This window comes from Phocoena phocoena, chromosome 1, assembly GCF_963924675.1.
Source record: "Phocoena phocoena chromosome 1, mPhoPho1.1, whole genome shotgun sequence".
Taxonomy (NCBI): domain Eukaryota; kingdom Metazoa; phylum Chordata; class Mammalia; order Artiodactyla; family Phocoenidae; genus Phocoena; species Phocoena phocoena.
The window spans coordinates 67,524,061-67,544,085 of record NC_089219.1 but is presented as its reverse complement, the minus strand read 5'-3'; the positions used below and the strand labels follow the sequence as shown (position 1 = coordinate 67,544,085).

Here is a 20,025-nt window from a genome sequence, read left to right as displayed (position 1 = left end):
ATAGAATGGTTTTTGTAGATTCACAGCAGGAGGATGAGGGGGATAGCTAGTGAACAGGCTACACTTAACTTCCTGCAATCCAGAGCAGCTCTGGTTTCATCTTTTTTATATATTGAGCTACTACGTAATACTTTATTTGAATTTAAAGTTTGAATGAAGGGTCATGATTACAAAATGTTTAAAAAATGCTCTGGTAGAGCATTCCACTGAGATGGATGTAGTTACAGAAAAAAAGCAATTCTCTTGTCATAGTGTTGCCTATGAGTTCTCATAAATAAGTGTTCAAAATAAACTTTGTAGCAAATGATTTTAAAAAGTGAATGTATTTTCGTTGCCTTGCCAGCTTCCTGTTTTATTGATAACCTATTCTAATGTCTGTAAAGCCTCTTAAAGTGTCAAGCATTACGATAGCAATGAAACTTTAATCTTTAGAGCCAGTAGTTTCTTTAGGTTGGGAGAGCTTTGAAAATATATTACAGTCTACTATATTGTATTAATGGATTTAATAAAAGTTGTATGAATATGTAAGCATGTGTATTTATTATTGTTGTACATATTTTTTTCAGTTTCAGGTATGCCCCAAAAGTCTATGTGTGTCTACTCCTGGACATCGCACTGATCTTTTTCAGAGGGATCCTAAAAATGTACTGATAACTGATTTCTTTGGAAGTGTACGGAAAGTGGAAATTACAACAGAGACTATTAGTTTGCAGCCAGATTCAGGAATCATGGAAAGCAGGTATTCATCTTAAATTTTCATTTGAATAGAGTATTCTAGTCTCATGATTTGTAAACTTTTATGTAACATTATATTAAGAGATGAAAATTGGTATTTATAAAGAAAATCACACATTTCTACCCATTCTTTATGTAGCCCCTATGCTTTTCAGATTAATGGACAGAAACTCTAAATATCAGTGGGAAGCTAAGATCTTGATTAGGGTTATGTTGTAGCTCCAAAATACGTTTGTAGAAGTATGAGTTCAGGCTTGGTTTAAAAAGGACTAAAACAGGGACTTCACTGGTGGCACAGTGGTTGAGAGTCCGCCTGCCGAAGCAGGGGACACGGATTCGTGCCCCGGTCTGGGAAGATCCCACATGCCGTGAAGTGGCTGGGCCTGCGTGTCCGGAGGCTGTGCTTTGCAACGGGAGAGGCCACAACAGTGAGAGCCCGTGTACCGCAAAAAAAAAAAAAAAAAAAAAAAAAAAAAGGGACTAAAACTTACACAACAATTGACTGTCTCAGAGCCATACTTTTCTGTCAGTAGAGGTATATATGATGGTTCAGAAGACCTTCATGATGGGGCAGGTATGTGAATGTTTCGAACATTATTAATACTCTAACAATGTGTAGGTTGTCACCTATTGCAGTAGAAGGTGTTAAATGACGTGACACTGAATAGGGAAGTTGGCAGCTGGACATTTAGAGTATAATAGGGCCCTAGGAATCTGGTAGATGCAAGGCAGATAAACATATAAAGGGGTAGTGAGTGTCAAATGAATATAGGTGCCAAATGTATACTTCAAACTATAACACAATGCTTGCATTTTCAGAATTTTTCTGGGCTCCAGCAATCTGATTAGTTCTCTGCCACGTGTTTTGGTTCATAGAGTCTGGGTGGTTTGTGAGCCTGGTTCAGTCCTATCTCTGGCTTTTGCCTAGTGTTATATTCTATTAATCTTCAAAAGTTTATCTTTAGGATTTCTTTGGGGGCTCTTAGTTATTGATTAGGGAAGAGAATGAGAGAGAGAGGTATAAGCCAAGTACTCCCCTCTTGGGGAATGGACTGTGTGTGTGTGAGTCGTGGGTGTGCGCGTGTGTGTGTGTGTGTGTGTGTGTGTGTGTGTGTGTGTGTGAGAGAGAGAGAGAGAGAGAGATTGCGAGAGACTGGTTGATTTGGGGTACGTGAATTTAGAAGTATTTATAATGTTCTGCTTGTTTTCTTTTCTGTAAACATTTTTAAAGGCACAATACTTCGTTGGGATTAAATAGTGTCTCAGTTAATAGCCACTTTCTTGAACTATATAGACGTATATTTTCCTAGCCATTAAACTTTGTTATTTGGGATTGTTTAATGCTGTCTATTGGAAACTCATACTCCAGGGAACTTTTCTGGATTGTCAAACGGTGGCATATAAAGTACTTTTAATTTTGAAAATTTAAAAGATTTATGATTGAGCTTGTGAATGTTTTAGAAATAAATTAAAAAACTAGCAGTAAATTATTCCTTATGAAGATTTGAAATTGATATTATTATTTCCTATTATGCATATTCAAAGTGTTGGATTTTTTCTTTTTCAATTTCCTGTATCTGTTGGCTTAAAAAATATTTTCTTGAGACAGCAGGTGATACCCTCAACAATATCACTTTTATTTATTATTTAAAATTTCAAATTACTTTTGTAAAATAGCTAAACTATACCTTAATACTTAGCAACTGAAATTGAGCTACCATGTTTTTTTACCAAATTCATTTTGTAATTTCCCTTGAAGTTAAGCCTGTAAGATACAAGATATACCTTCTCTTAATCGTCTGAATATTGCATTAATTTCCTTTAGAGATAAGGACTATCTTTATACTTCTTCTGTGTTATTTTCTGTTCTGTCCACTTAACACAATATTAAATACATAATAATTGTACAATAAAAATGATTTCAGTGGAATTCTACTAAGTTTTATGTTCTGGAAAGATGAAATTTTTGTCTCATAAAGTATCTCCATGTATTAGTTCGAAAGCAAAAATTGTTGGTGCTGATAATTATCTTCATTTATCTATAATCAAGGAGAAAATTATATTAAGCATCAAAGCCAGATACCAGGCACTGTGTTTTGTTTTTGTTTTTTAAGTTATTTTATATTGGAGTATAGTTGATTAACAATGTTTCAGGTGTACAGCAATGAGCAGACATTGTTGAATTAGAGCACCCTCTAGTGTTTATAAATAAATTTTATTTAGAACATTGCTTACAGACGGTTTCATAATTACTGATATTTGTTATCCAGTTAATTTAGGAAGATTAAGTTTCCAACATGTTCCAGGAATGGATGATAGAAATATTATCTCATTATATATAGGTGCTATTTATGTGCAAATATGAATGGCAATTGGATGTTTGTTTAGAGAAAAGTATTATATATTCTTGAGAGATCAGCTATCACAAAAAACTATTTTATTAAGGAAATTATGGGCTTGAATGTATATGTATTTTTTGAGATCTTAGGTTAAAAACATCAATACAGTTACTGTTATTAAAATTGGCAGTTAAACTTTTAAGAATACTGCTTTCTACATATATCAAGAAAATAATAACTCATTTGTTCAGATTGTCCATATTTCATATTTTGTGTATTAAACTAAGTCAGATATGATGGAGAGCATTAGTACATAAAATTGACTGAAGTAGCTGTATGAAATAATTGCTGTTTTGTATGTCTTCTGACATATACGTATTATATGAGTAAGGTACAGTCATATACTTATATCGAGTAAGGTCATATCCTTACAGTCATATCCTTAGTAACAACAGTTGTTTCAGCGTGTGTTTTACTTATTGTGTTTTTAATTTATTTACAAGAACAAATGAGGTAAAATAAGGACTGATTGCAATAAGCTTGGCTTATATAACTTAATTCTAAACTGCTTTATCTGAGTGTATATAGGTTGACTTTTGATAAATATGCAAACAGCCTGCCCTCAAAGAGTTGGACTTTCTGGAATATAGTAATAAGTCCATGTCAGCGTTACTCAGAGTACCAGAGTACCCTAACTATTGATATATAGGGAAAATAGCCTTTAGTTTGAGAATGTAAAGATACAGGCACCAAAATGTAGAAGTGTAAATTCTGTAGGCATTACCTAAGAAAAAAATGGAATCTGGGACAATATGAACTGTAAATGCTCAACATTTATCTTGGTTGTTAGATGACATCTTACCTAGTCTGACTTTTGCTTTAGGCTCTAAATTGAGGCACTTGATTCTATCTATTTTTTTGTTGTAATTTTATTCTGTTATACTAGAATTTCTTTCTCTCTTTAGGCAGTCTTTAGCAACTGAAAATTTTGAATCTAGCAGGAAATTTGAGGATGGACTCTTTTCTTACAGATTTCTTATAGATAGAGGGGTGAAAATGGGCTAACAAGGTCAGTCTGTATTTTGAACACCACAGTAGGACTCTTTCAAGAGCTCGGTAAGGAAGTCCCCACCTTATATAGGAGGTCAAAGATCAGACAGTTGTCACAGAGATTAGATTTTGAGCCTTTTCCATGTGCTTCATGCTTTATATAACATATTATCTAGGACGGTTGGATTGTAAGTAGTAGACTCCAACATAAGCTAGCGTTATTTCCTTAAAGATATTTATATATAGGTATTCTGTGTTTTATGGAACCCAAGAGCAGGCCTCAGTAAGGGACTGGAATCAGGAACCAGAAATCAGTCAGAAATGTGGGCAGTACTCCCTCTGTCTCCCTGTTCTCGTCTTTTCTTTCTCTGCTGCTCTGAATGTAGGGGATAGAATGTGTGCACACTACTCTTCTGGAAATTTATATCTGTTCTGGAGATTTATATCTGTTCTGTTCATGATAAAGCCCAGATACAGAATTAACTTGCTCGTTCTCCATTTTAAGCTCCCCAGAGGGCTTCTTGATTAGCCCAGCTTGAGTACTGACCCAGCTGGGCAGTAGTGGGGTCATTTAACACAAAGTCATAGCTACTGGGGGACCCATCCCATGTGGATAAGAGGAACCCTCCAAAAGGAAATTGGGAGCTATGCAGATACCCTCAAGGAAAAATTACATTAATTCCATTTAATTCACATAATTGCTTTATGAGGCAGGTGTAATTTTCCCATTAAATAGATGAGTAAAGTGAGGCTGAGAAAGATTTAAGAAACCTGCCTAAAGTCCACATCTAACAAATGGTGAAATCAAGATATGAATCCAGGAATGCTTCCTACCTCTAAAAAATATATATATTATTTTATTGTTTTATAATTTATGCTGAGTTGCTTTCTTTTAAAAGTATATAAAATATACATGATAGCACAATGAATTATCAGAAAGCAACTACTCAAATAACCACCAGAGAAATTAGAACAATGTTGTTACCCAAGAAGGTCCCCCAACCCTTACACCCCTTCTCAATCTCTACCCTCTCACTCCCCCTCAAAGTTAACAGTGATCCTGTCTCTTACAGAGTTTACTTTCTTGCTCTTCATCTTAGTTACATCACCTAAACGTGTATCCCTAAACGTTATGTTTTGTTGCTCTTGCTAGTACTATGTTTTTGGAATTCATTTACGTTGTTGTATGCAGCTGTGGTTCTTTTTTTTTTTTTTTGGAGTTTAGTAAAATTTTTAGTATATAGTTCTGAGTTTTGACAAATGCATACACTTGGATCATCACCATTGCTAATCCATCACTACAGAAATTTTCCTTATGCTCCCTTTTCTCCAATCTCTCCCTCATATCCCACTGATCTGTTTTCTGTCCCCACAATTTTGCGTTTTCCAGAATGTCATATAGATAGAATCATATATTCTGTACTCTTTTGAGTCTGGCTTCTTTTACTGCCATAAAGCATGTCAGATTAATATCTGGTGTCACATGTGTCAGTAGTTGGTTCTCTTTTATTGCTGTATCTCACCAATTGGAGGACATTTGTTTTTGCCCCCTAGTTTTTGACAATTAAATAAAGCCACTATAAATGCATACAAATGTAAGTTTTCATTTCACTTGAATAAATATAGCTAAGAGTAGTTTTGCTGCGTCATATGGAAGTGCATGTTTAACTTTATAAGAAACTTCCAAACTATTTGCTATAGTCACTGTACCATTTACATTTCCACAAATAGTTGTTCCACATCCTTAATTACACTTGGTATTGTCTTTTTAATTTTAGCTATTCTAATAGGCATGTAGTAATATCTCATTATGATTTTAATTTGCATACCCCTGATTGCTAAGGACATTGAACATCATTTCATGTACTTATTGGTCATTCATACATGTTTCATGAAGTGCCTATTCAAGTGTTTTGCTCATTTTTTAAAAATTGGGTTGTTTTCTTACTGAATTATAAGATTTCTTTATATATTCTGGGTATAAGTCCTTTGTCAGATATATGTAATCCAAATATTTTTTCTTAGTCTTTGGCCTGCCTCCTATCATATTTTTTTTTTTTTTTTTTACTATGTCATAATATTGACATTCAGTCCAGTAATCCTCCACTGTAACAGCTCCTTTACTTCGCAGTGGAAATTGATTTGTATATTTTTTGCCTGAGTCCTTGTGGGATTTTTTTTTTTTTTTCAAACAGAAAGTCACAAAAATTATAATATCCTCATCGGTTCACTCAGTCCCATGTAATTAATTTTTTTTTTCATCTTGATCTTTTGTTAGCACTTTTATGAATTCATCACTTTTCCATTAGAGTTCTGAAAATGCTTATTCATTCAGTTCAGCAGTACAGTCAGTTACCAGAAACCTGTACTTGTCAGAGTCTTTTCCATGAATTCCTTGAAGTTGAAACACTTTTATAGGAACATTTTTGTGAAAGCGTCAGAGTACACCAGGAACTGTTTGTAAATGACAAAACACTTAAAAATGACCACGGTTAAAGATTTGATGAAAGTTCATAATAATGCAATTGACAAGGAAATTTAGTTATTTCTGAGATATACATTTTAAAGTAATAACTAGAATTATGACTTATAACATTACACCAGAAAATATAACATTTTTAGAAATTTCAAGTAATGTCTGAAACATTTATATTAACATATTTCCATATAAAAACCCAAAGAAAGTTTAGTATTAGTTGTTTTTTTTGTTTGTTTTTTGTTCTTTTATACTGCAGGTTCTTATTAGTCATCAGTTTTATACACATCAGTGTATACATGTCAATCCCAATTGCCCAATTCAGTACACCACCATCCCCACCCCTCCGCGGTTTTCCCCCCTTGGTGTCCATACGTTTGTTCTCTACATCTGTGTCTCAACTTCTGCCCTGCACACCGGTTCATCTGTACCATTTTTCTAGGTTCCACATACATGCATTAATATACAATATTTGTTTTTCTCTTTCTGACTTACTTCACTCTGTGTGACAGTCTCTAGATCCATCCACATCTCAACAAATGACTCAATTTCGTTCCCTTTTATGGCTGAGTAATACTTCATTGTGTATATATACCACAACTTCTTTATCCATTCGTCTGTCGATGGGCATTTAGGCTTTCTCCATGATCTGACTATTGTAAATAGTGCTGCAATGACATTGGGGTGCATGTATATTTTTGAATTATGGTTTTCTCTGGGTATATGCCCAGTAGTGGGATTGCTGGATCATATGGTAGTTCTATTTTTAGTTTTTTAAGGAAACTCCATACTGTTCTCCATAGTGGCTGTATCAATTTACATTCCCACCAACAGTGCAAGAGGCTTCCATTTTCTCCACACCCATGCCAGCATTTGTTGTTTGTAGATTTTCTGATGATGCCCATTCTAACGGGTGATACCTCATTGTAGTTTTGATTTGCATTTCTCTAATAATTAGTGATGTTGAGCAGCTTTTCATGTGCTTCTTGGCCATCTGTATGTCTTCTTGGAGAAATGTCTACTTAGGTCTTATGCCCATTTTTGGATTGGGCTGTTTGTTTCTTTAATATTGAGCTGCATGAGCTGTTTATATATTTTGGAGATTAATCCTTTGTCCGTTGATTCATTTGTGAATATTTTCTTGCATTCTGAGTGTTGTCTTTTCATCTTCTTTATGGTTTCCTTTGCTGTGCAAAAGCTTTGAAGTTTTGTTAGGTCCCATTTGTTTATTTTTGTTTTTATTTCCATTACTCTAGGAAGTGGATCAAAAAAGATCTTGCTGTGATTTATGTCAAACAGTGTTCTTCCTGTGTTTTCCTCTAAGAGTTTTATAGTGTCTGGTCTTACATTTAGGTCTCAAATCCATTTTGAGTTTATTTTTGTTTATGGTGTTAAGGAGTGTTCTACCTTCATTCTTTTACATGTAGCTGTCCACTTTTCCCAGCACCACTTATTGAAGAGACTGTCTTTTCTCCATTTATATCTTTGCCTCCTTTGTCATAGATTAGTTGACCATAGGCGCATGGGTTTATCTCTGGGCTTTCTATCTTGTTCCATTGATATATGTTTCTGTTTTTGTGCCAGTGCCATATTGTCTTGATTACTGTAGCTTTGTAGTATAGTCTGAAATCAGGGAGTCTGATTCCTCCAGCTCTGTTTTTTTCCCTCAAGACTGCTTTGGCTATTCAGGGTCTTTTGTGTCTCCATACAAATTTTGAGATGATTTGTTCTAGTTCTGTAAAAAATACCATTGGTAATTTGATAGGAATTGCTTTGAATCTGTAGATTGCTTTAGGTAGTATAGTCATTTTCACAATATTGATTCTTCCAATCCAAGAACATGGTATATCTCTCCATCTGTTGGTATCATCTTTAATTTCTTTCATCAGTGTCTTATAGTTTTCTTCATACAGGTCTTTTGCTTCCCTAGGTAGGTTTATTCCTAGGTATTTTATCCTTTTTGTTGCAATGGTAAAATGGGAGTGTTTCCATAATTTCTCTTTCAGATTTTTCATCATTAGTGTATAGGAATGCAAGAGATTTCTGTGCATTAATTTTATATCCTGCAACTTTACCAACTTCATTGATTAGCTCTAGTAATTTTCTGGTGGCATCTTTAGGATTCTCTATGTATAGTATCATGTCATCTGCAAACAGTGACAGTTTTACTTGTTCTTTTCCAATTTGTATTCCTTTTATTTCTTTTTCTGTTCTGATTGCTGTGGCTAGGACTTCCAAAACTACGTTGAATAATAGTGGTGAGGGTGGACATCCTTGTCTCATTCCTGATCTTAGAGGAAATGCTTTCAGTTTTTCACCATTGAGAATGATGTTTGCTGTGGGTTTGTCATATATGACCTTTATTATGTTGAGGTAGGTTCCCTCTATGCCCACTTTCTGGAGAGTTTTTATCATAAATGGGTGTTGAATTTTGTCAAAAGTTTTTTCTGCATCTATTGAGATGATCATATGGTTTTTATTCTTTAATTTGTTAATATGGTGTGTCACATTGATTGACTTGCAGATATTGAAGAATCCTTGCATCCCTGGCATAAATCCCTCTTGATCATGGTGTATGATCCTTTTAATGTGTTGTTGGATTCTGTTTGCTGGTATTTTGTTGAGGACTTTTGCATCTATATTCATCAGTGATATTGGTCTGTAATTTTCTTTTTTTTAGTATCTTTGTCTGGTTTTGGTATCAGGGTGATGGTGGCCTCATAGAATGAGTTTGGGGGTGTTCCTTCCTCCACAATTTTTGGAAGAGTTTGAGAAGGATGGGTGTTAGCTCAAGCCGTCTGGTCCTGGGCTATTGTTTGTGGGAAGATTTTTAATCACAGTCTCAATTTCAGTACTTGTGACTGGTCTGTTTATATTTTCTATTTCTTCCTGGTTCACTCTTGGGAGGTTGTACTTTTCTAAGAATTTGTCCATTTCTTCCAGGTTGTCCATTTTATTGGCATAGAGTTGCTTGTAGTAGTCTCTTAGCATGCTTTGTATTTCTGTGGTGTCTGTTGTAACTTCTCCTTTTTCATTTCTAATTTTATTGATTTGAGTCCTCTCCCTCTTTTTCTTGATGAGTCTGGCTAATGGTTTATCAATTTTGTTTATCTTCTCAAAGAACCAGCTTTTAGTTTTATTCTTTGCTATTGTTTTCTTTATTTCTATTTCATTTATTTCTGTTCTGATCTTTATGATTTCTTTCCTTCTGCTAACTTTGGGTTTTGTTTGTTCTTCTTTCTCTAGTTCCTTTAGGTGTAAGTTTAGATTGTTTACTTGGGATTTTTCTTGTTTCTTAAGGTAGGCTTGTATACCTATAAACTTCCCTCTTAGAACTGCTTTTGCTGCATACCATAGGTTTTGGATCGTCATGTTTTCATTGTCATTAGTCTCTAGGTATTTTTTGATTTTCCTCTTTGATTTCTTCAGTGATCTCTTGGTTATTTAGTAATGTATTGTTTAGCCTCCATGTGTTTGTGTTTTTTACGTTTTTTTCCCTGTAATTCATTTCTAATCTCAGCGTTGTGGTCAGAAAAGATGCTTGATATGATTTCAATTTTCTTAAATTTACTGAAGCTTGATTTGTGACCCAAGATGTGATCTATCCTGGAGAATGTTCCGTGAGTACTTGAGAAGAAACTGTAATCTGCTGTTTTTGGGTGGAATGTCCTATAAATATCAATTAAATCTACGTGGTCTATTGTGTCATTTAAAGCTTCTGTTTCCTTATTTATTTACATTTCATATGATCTATCCATTGTTGTAAGTGAGGTGTTAAAGTCCCCCACTATTACTGTGTTAACTGTTGATTTCCTCTTTTATAGCTGTTAACAGTTGCCTTATGTATTGAGGTGCTTCTATGTTGGGTGCATGTATATTTATAATTGTTATATCTTCTTCTTGGATTGATCCCTTGATCATTATGTAGTGTCCTTCCTTGTCTCTTGTAACATTCTTTATTTTAAAGTCTATTTTATCTGATATGAGTATAGCTTCTCCAGCTTTCTTTTGATTTCCCTTTGCATGGAATATCTTTTTCCATCCCCCCACTTTCAATCTGTATGTGTCCCTAGGTCTGAAGTGGATCTCTTATAGACAGCATATATATGGGTCTTGTTTTTGTATCCATTCAGCAAGCCTGTGTCTTTTGGTTGGAGCATTTAATCCATTCACGTTTAAGGTAATTATCGATATGTGTGTTCCTTTGACCATTTTCTTAACTGTTTTGGTTTGTTTTTGTAGCTTATTTTCTTCTCTTGTGTTTCCCACTTAGAGAAGTTCCTTTAGCATTTGTTGTAGAGCTGGTTTGGTAGTGCTGAAGTCTCTTAGCCTTTGCTTGTCTGTAAAGCTTTTGATTTCTCCATCAAATCTGAATGAGATCCTTGCTGGGTAGAGTAATCTTGGTTATAGCTTCTTCCCTTTTCTTTCTTTAAGTATATCATGCCACTCCCTTCTGGCTTGTAGAGTTTCTGCTGAGAAATCAGCTATTAACCTTATGGGAGTTCGCTTGTATGTTATTTTTCATTTTTCCCTTGCTGCTTTCAATAATTTTTCTTTGTCTTTAATTTTTGCCAATTTGATTACTATGTGTCTTGACGTGTTTCTCCTTGGGTTTATTGTGTATGGGACTCGCTGCGCTTCCTGGACTTGGGTGGCTATTTCCTTTCCCATGTTAGGGAAGTTTTCAACTATAATCTCTTCAAATATTTTCTCGGGTCCTTTCTGTCTCTCTTCTTCTTCTGGGACTCCTATAATGCGAATGTTGTTGCATTTAATGTTGTCCCAGAGGTCTCTTAGACTGTTTTCATTTCTTTTCATTCTTTTTTCTTTATTCTGTTCCGTAGCAGTGAATTCCCCCATTCTGTCTTCCAGGTCACTTATCCATTCTTCTGCCTCATTTATTCTGCTATTGATTCTTCTAGTGTAGTTTTCATTTCAGTTATTGTATTGTTCATCTCTGTTTGTTTGTTCTTTAATTCTTCTAGGTCTTTGTTAAACATTTCTTGCATCTTCTCGATCTTTGCCTCCATTATTTTTCTGAGGTCCTGGATCATCTTCAGTATCATTATTCTGAATTCTTTTTCTGGAAGGTTGCCTATCTCTACTTCATTTAGTTGTTTTTCTGAGGTTTTATCTTGTTCCTTCATCTGGTACATAGCCCTCTACCTTTTCATCTTGTCTCTCTTTCTGTGAATGTGGATTTTGTTCCACAGGCTGCAGGGTTGTAGTTCTTCTTGCTTCTGCTCTCTGCCCTCTGGTGGATGAGGCTATCTAAGAGGCTTGATGGGAGGGACTGGTGGTGGGTAGAGCTGACTGTTTCTCTGGTGGGCAGAGCTCAGTAAAACTTTAATCCACTTGACTGTTGATGGGTGGGGCTGCGTTCCCTCCCTGTTGCTTGTTTGGCCTGAGGCAACCCAACACTGGAGCCTACCTGGGCTCCTTGGTGGGGCTAATGACAGACTCTGGGAGGGCTCACACCAAGGAGCACCTCCCAGAACTTCTGCTGTTAGTGTCCCTGTACCCAGGGTGAGCCACAGCCACCCCCCACCCCGCCTCTGCAGGTTACCCTCCAACACCAGCAGGTAGGTCTGTTGGGGTCACTGCTCCTTCCCCTGGGTCCTGATGCACACACTACTTTGTGTGTGCCCTCCAAGAGTGGAGTCTCTGTTTTCCCCAGTCTTGTCGAAGTCCTGCAATCAATTCCCACTAGGCTTCAAAATCTGATTCTCTAGGAATTCCTCCTCCCGTTGCTGGACCCCAGGTTGGGAAGTCTGATGTGGGGCTCAGAACCTTCACTCCAGTGGGTGGACTTCTGTGGTATAAGTGTTCTCCAGTCTGTGAGTCACCCACCCAGCAGTTATGGGATTTGATTTTACTGTGATTGTGCCCCTCCTACCATCTCATTGTGGCTTCTCCTTTGTCTTTGGATGTGGGGTATCTTTTTTGGTGAGCTCCAGTGTCTTCCTGTCGATGAATGTCCAGCAGCTAGTTGTGATTCTGGTGCTCTCGCAAGAGGGAGTGAGAGCACGTCCTTCTACTCCGCCATCTTGGTTCCTCTCCCTTGCCTGTCATATTCTTAATGTCTTTTTTTGACGAGTAGGAGATTTAATATTGATGAAGTTCATTTATCACTTTTTCTTTATGCTTAATGCCTTTCGTACAAGGATTTTTAGGCTAAATCAAGGTCATAAAGACTTTCCTTTATTTTCTTCTAGAAGTTTTATACTTTTACCTTTTAAATTTAGGCCTATGATTTATTTTGAATTAATTTTTGAGTATAGTGTTAGGTAGGGGTTGAGGTTCATTTTTTTTCCATATGGATATCTAGTTATTGCTGCACCATATATTGAAAAGATTGAATTTCTTATTGCATTATGTTGGTGCCTTTGTCAAAAATCACATGACCATGTATATATGTGTGGGTCTGTTTCTGGATTGTACTCTGTTGCATTGAACTGTGTCTCATTTATACCAGTATTGCACTGTCTTGATTATTTTAGAATTATAATAAGTCTTGATATAAGATTATATAAGTCCTCCAAATCAATTTTTCTTTTTTAAAGGTTCTTTTGACTATTCTAGATCCTTTGTTTCCATATAAATTTTAGAATCAGCCTATTTCTAAAAAAAAAAAACCTACTGGAATTTTTATTGGAATTGGATTGACTCCATGTATTAATTTGTATAGACAAATTGTTAAGGAGCATAGACACCTTAACAAAATTGTGTCCTCTATCCATGAACGTATCTCTACATTTATCTAGATCTCCTATAATTTTTCTCTGAATTGTTTTATAGTTTTCAGTGTAGAGTCTTCCACACTTTTCATTAAATTTATTCCTAAATATCTTTGTTTTTCATGCTATTTTTTAAGTGATATTTAAAATTTTTAAAAGTATTTTTAAGTGATATTTTAAAAATTTATTTTCCATTTGTTGCTCAAATATGGAAGTACAATTAATTTTTATATTGACTGTATTCTGTGATTTTTATTGATTCTGGTATTGATCAACTCAATCACAATCAAAATCCCAGCAGGCTTTTTTCTGTAGAGATTGACAGACTGATTCTAAAATTTATATGGAAATGTAAAAGACCTACTATAGTATTTATCATTTATCATTGAACATATGAATTGTAGTCTCTATTTATAATGTTTACTAAGAAATTAACTCGAATTTAAATGTACAAGTCGAAACATGTGTTTTGAAATTGGCCAAAATAGATTGTGAGGAATGTGAAACTTTGTGATCAAACAATTCGCTGAAAATTGTTCATAGTACGTTGATATGATTATGAAACTTTATGAACCAAAGACGTGTCAAAATGGCTCAAACAGTAGTTGATAGGATTTCTCCCCTACTATTCTACATATTTTTCAAAGTGATTAATTTACTCATTGGCATAATTCTATATTACCTTAGGCATGTTATTTGGCCATTTTTTTTTTTTTTTTGCGGTACGGAGGCCTCTCACTGTTGTGGCCTCTCCCATTGTGGAGCACAGGTTTTGGACACGCAGGCTCAGCGGCCATGACTCATGGGCCCAGCCGCTCCACGGTGTGTGGGATCTTCCTGGACCGGGGCACGAACCTGTGTCCCCTGCATCGGCAGGCGGACTCTCAACCACTGCGCCACCAGGGAAGCCCCTGTGACTCTTTTAATCTCCTCACTAATTGTAATATTGTTGCCTTGTCCCACTAAATTAAGATTTAATGTCCTAAATGAGTTAAATCAACTTAATGTCTATTATCTGATGTTATAGAGGGTATTACAGAATAATAATCAAAGGCAGGGTCATTGGAATCAGTCTGCTTCTGAATTCAGAGCCTCTGCCATTTACTAGCTGTGTGCCTCAGGCAAACCACTTGATTTCTTTGATTCTCAGTTTCTTCATCTGTAAAACTGGAATAATCATTCCACTTTATAAGGTTATTAAGAGAATTAATCTCCATTTTGCTCATAAATCTCTTCTAGAAGTGCTCAAATACAGTAAAGTGCTCAATAAATGTTAACATTATTGAGAGAATATATCACATGTACTGATAAACATTATTGCTAGAATTCTATTTTTAGGGTATTTTTTGTCATTTGTAAAAACTATTCTGCTTTTGTTAATCTAGTATTAGAAAGGAGGGATTTTATATCTGGAGATTTGTCATTTGGAGAAGTGCTGTAAAGAATTGGGAAATTGTGTTTTACCAGAAGGTGGCAGTAGAATTACATATTTGTACATATGGAACTTGGTTTTTTTTAGTGCTATAGATTGGGATAGGTTGTACTTTCAAATAAATCACGGTATTTGTTTCTTTAGACCATTGACAGGAGGAAAAGACTTGATATTGAATTGTCAGTTTAAAAAAGTATGGTAAAAAAATTCTCTCTGTATGTAAGTTGCCTTGCTTTAATAAACCTAGTTATATGGAATTTTGCCTATAAACTAGGTAAATCTACAGGATCTTTCTGAATTGCTACTTTTCTGGCATATTTTTAGGAATTAATTTATATGTTATAAAGTACTTAATAAATTAAAGGGTCAGAAAAAATCTTAAGATGTTTGTGAAGATTATGATTAATAATAAGGATAAAACAGTTCTTATTTATAATTTATCAGTGGGTAAAAACTGGATTCAGTTTTTTAACAATTGATTTATATACAGCACTTTAGGATTGAAGCTGTTAAGTAAAGCAAGAGACAGAAGACATTTACATTAATAATATAAATCTGTAATCCCATTTCAAAAATTGCCACTTTTGTTGAAATCATGGTATACCTTGTTACATGGTTTCCAAATATTCTACAGGTGAGGTATTGCCTAATTGTCCCTTCTGGTGCTACATGGGAACTTTAAGGCAGTCTTACATAGGTAGAAAGAGTATGGAGATGAATGGACTTGTATTCAAGTTTTGGTTTGGTTCCTGGCTTTACGTCTTAAAGCACATTACTTTATCTGTAGAAGGGTGATCTACCTTCAGAGTTATTTTGAGGATTGGGGATAATGTATATAAAATGAGCATACTTTGTTAATGACTTTTTAAGAGCGTACCATGTAAAACTCATCACAGCCATACTGATGTCTCTTCTCCAGTGCAAAAGATACAGTGGAAGTGTTGCCATCTTTATTTGATATACTATAGCTCTGTTTATATAGCTTGATTTGCATTTTTACCCGCCATGCCACATTTTGCCCATATGACAGGAATTATTGTCAGGTTGGCCTTCCTATACTTACTCATGTAGTTGATTTTTTAAAAACATTATTTTAGACTGTACTGTATGCTTATTTCATTGTGTTTTTATCTTACCAATAATTATAAGTACTAGTTCATTATTGCAGTCTATTAGTCTTTCAGTGTACTTATTCTGATATCATAATATTAGTATATCTGTAGGTTTTATTGTGGGGGAAAAATGAAACTGGTAAGGGACAGAGCCATGAGGTCTTTACTAGCAATATCCTCATGGTTGATAGCAATTTTGTGACACAGCTATTAAGTTTATTAGACTACTGTGATTTTTCTCAGGGGTATTGGATGATTTGACATTTCATGACAATTTTTTTTTTTTTTTTTTTTTTTTTTTTTGCGGTACATGGGCCTCTCACTGCTGTGGCCTCTCCCGTTGTGGAGCACAGGCTCCGGACGCACAGGCTCAGCGGCCATGGCTTACAGGCCCAGCCGCTCCGTGGCATGTGGGATCTTCCCGGACCAGGGCACGAGCCCGTGTCCCCTGCATCGGCAGGCGGACTCTCAACCACTGCGCCACGAGGGAAGCCTGACAATTTTTTTTTTTTTAAATAAAGCCAAACTGTACCTAAAAACTGCAAGTAAAGTCATTTATGTGATTTTTCATTAAATTGGTATAACTTAGTAAATATTATTTAAAGTATTTTTTTTGGTAAATGTAATAGATTTCCTACAAAGTGGCAAAAAATTAAGAATGCTTATTTCAAAATTGATTTTCTCATAAAAATGAAAAGCAGGAGACTTAAAAAAAATCGTTTGGTTTTTTATTGTGTTCTGGGAATATAAATAGTACTTTAATATTTATGTGAGAAAGGAAACATATTTCTTCATGAAACAAACATTTATGGACAATTTTCATTTGAGCTACAGATTACATTAATCTATTCAACGTTGACTAACTCTGTTATTCTTCATCTTTGTTTCAAATTCATGTATATGAAGTTCTTGTCTTATTCAGTAATATTCCAGACTTTGCGCTTTCTTTAGTTTGATGAAATTGTCATATATTATTCTGAAAGTACTTTCACTAAGAGAAGCATGCAAGTTGATATTGTTAGGGAATATCTTTTTTCAGTGAAATTGGTCAACCTCATTTTAACTTCAATATTAAGAGCCTTTCTTTGTTCTTCATCTGATGGGATCAGTTTCTAATGTTAATATTTTCTTGTATGATTTCTCAAAAGTGAAAAACAAATGAAAATTAATGAAATACAAGAGTTCAGAGGATATGATCTCAGAATATCTGAATTTGTCACATGATAACTAAGTGTAGATGCTGGCTGAGAATTACTTTGCACCACACTGAGTAGTGGATAGATATAGTTGAAATGGTCTGAACGACTTTGCCAGTGGTGAGCAATTTAAACTAGGTTGTATTAAAATTAGTGTTATATATAATTTTTTTTTTTTTTTTTGTGGCATGTGGGCCTCTCACTGTTGTGGCCTCTCCCATTGCGGAGCACAGGCTCCGGACGCACAGGCTCAGTGGCCATGGCTCACGGGCCTCGCCGCTCCATGGCATGTGGGATCCTCCTGGACCAGGGCACGAACCCATGTCCCCTGCATCGGCAGGCGGACTCTCAACCACTGCGCCACCAGGGAAGCCCTATATATAATTTTTAATATGTTTATTTTGTTATACCAAATATATGTGTATTAAGAGTATGATCTTGAGAGATGGAGTAGGAACATAGTATTTTAGATTTCTATTAGATAATTTAAGGATTGCATGCTTTAGGAAGAGTATTTTGCACTTTTGCTTTAAGGTACTGAGATAGGTAACAATGAGTTATATGATTAGACATAAATTATCAGTATAGGCAATCTCTGGCTTGGAGATGTTACCCCCAGTTTCTGTTGCTTGCAGTAGGAGTTGTAATTGCTCTAATTGCTTTGCATAAACATGATGTATACATTTAAAATCTTATATTCAACGTTAGGGAAAGCTCTAACTTATGCTTTAAAAATTAACTGATATTCATAATGATTTCTATTTAGTGTGCTAAAACACTGTAATACATATCATCTAAATCAATGAAAATGATTAAAATACATCTTGTATGCTTTTAATGTTAAGGGTAGTTTTTTTTTCCCTAACTCTTAGAAAATTAGGCACAATAAAACCTTGAGTATCCAGAAATTAGGTAACTTCTAATAATAAAGAATACATGAAAGTTGCCAATGAGTTGGCTGTGAATATGAGAAATTACATTTTTACCTTAGATGTAGAAACACAATCTGACTTCAAAGGCCTTTGGCATTCATAGTTTGAAATTTCATCAGAAGGAAACGTTTCTCAATAAAAGAATACCCTATAATATTCAGAAATAGATATAACATTGCACTTTTTCCAGGACAAGAAATTAATATAAATGAGTTAGAGAGGTGGTTTGAAGTTAACAGTAAGGAACAATCATTTGACTTCACTTTCGGAATTGTTGCTGACTAGATGTTTCTGAAAAGCTCCTCTGTTATAAAAAACCTAGAAGCTCTATAAATTACAAAAAAAATCACTTTTAAATACATAACTGAGCTACCAAGAAAGTAGTTGTGTGGAGACAAGAACCATTGTTTGATGAATGGCATTTCTGGCTTTTCCCAGATTGAACTAGAACTGTTGTCACCTCCTTATTAAAGAAAAGGGGCTTACAGGTTCTACTTCCCATGTTTTTAGATAGTCACAGCTGGTGTTCCAAACATGCACATTCCCTAAACAGCTGGCAACAAGTTCAGATTCTTTGTCTCCCTTTGCAAGGCCTGCTTAGCCTTACTATAAAAAGACTATCAGTGGGCTGGGTTGCTTTCCTAGAGCCAATTCATGATGTGTCCAGTGCACCTTAATCCAAACATGCCTTTTCAGAGGACCATGTGCTTTATCCTGCTGCAGGCTTTTTTATCTGTGAGGCAGAAAGTATTTGCAGGAGCCCACTGCTAAACAGTGGCTCTCAGTAGAAAGCTCCACTTTCTTCAATGATAGGGAAATCTCTTGGAGAAAACTTTGGATTTAAGGAGCTAAAATCCAAGTGGTAGGTAAACATAGAAGGCAGGGCTCCCTATAATTGCTGCTATAGAAATCTAGAATTCTCAGTTACCATTGTTTTGTGTGAGGGTCAAGACAAAAGGCTGCGGGTCCATTTGTGGATAGGTGGGCTTAAGAAAATAACTGTCAGCTTAAAATTGATTACCCAGCTAAACTATCGTTAAAGAATGAACAAAAATAAGGACATTTTCACATATAAAAAAGCTGAGAGTATTTTGAATCAGTACATGCTTACTTAACATCTAAAGGGATCACTTCTTGAAGAAAGCAAAGGAGCCAGAAGAGAGAGGTCTGATTACAAATTAGTGAAAATGTGAGTAAATTTAAGCAAAAACTGAGTATATTTTATAATTATGATAGTAGTGATGATGATAATTATTTGAGGGAGTAAGATAAATCAAAGTACTAATGTTTTTAATAGCAATATTATGTAGAAAGGAGAAGAAGTCATTGGTTTTAAAGAATTCTGAGGGTTTTTTTTGATGGGGGGAAGAAGAATAAGTTTTAGTAGCTATGGACAGTAAGGTAAGTATGCATTTTACATTTTAAGAAGGACCACTGAATGACTAGAAACAGAAGAAATAAGATAAAAAAAACAGTGCAGGAGAAAAAATGGAATTAGAAAACATCAGTGAGGAGGCAGCAAAGGAGTGAAGGTGAAACAGAAAAAACAGGAAGAGTAGAAATTGCAAAGTAAGAAGACAAATAATTATGTTGCTTACAACAGTAAATTTAAGTGAATTAATCTTAGTTTAAAACAGAGATCATCAAATTAGGATAAAAAGAAATCTAACTACAGACAGAAAACCTAATGACATTGCATACTGAAAATCAAAAGATTACCAGATAACTGCTAACAAAAAGAAAGCTTGTATAGTTATATTAATATTAGATAAAATAGACTTCAGGAAAGGGTATTACTAAGCATAATAAGGGCAACTAATGGTCAAAGGTTTAACTCATCAGGAAGATAAAAGCATGTTAAGCTTTTAATTACCTAATAACATAGCCACAATATATATTTTTTTAATTTATATACTTAAAAAAGAGTTTGATAAATTCACAATTATAGTAGAAGATTTCAGTGTCACATCAGAAATTGCTAAAAGATTCCCGCAAATGTTTTGAAATTGAAGATAT

At 35.0% G+C, this 20,025-nt stretch overlaps 1 protein-coding gene across 1 annotated transcript in view; it reads left to right on the top strand.

Moving 5' to 3' along the window:
• The window catches only part of PIGK (phosphatidylinositol glycan anchor biosynthesis class K), a 135,134-nt gene that overhangs the window by 60,666 nt on the left and 54,443 nt on the right, over nt 1-20,025 (top strand). Inside the window, exon 9 of the mRNA XM_065888466.1 lies at nt 567-739. Within this exon, the coding sequence (XP_065744538.1) occupies nt 567-739 (173 nt within the window). The remainder of the gene's footprint in view (nt 1-566; nt 740-20,025) is intronic.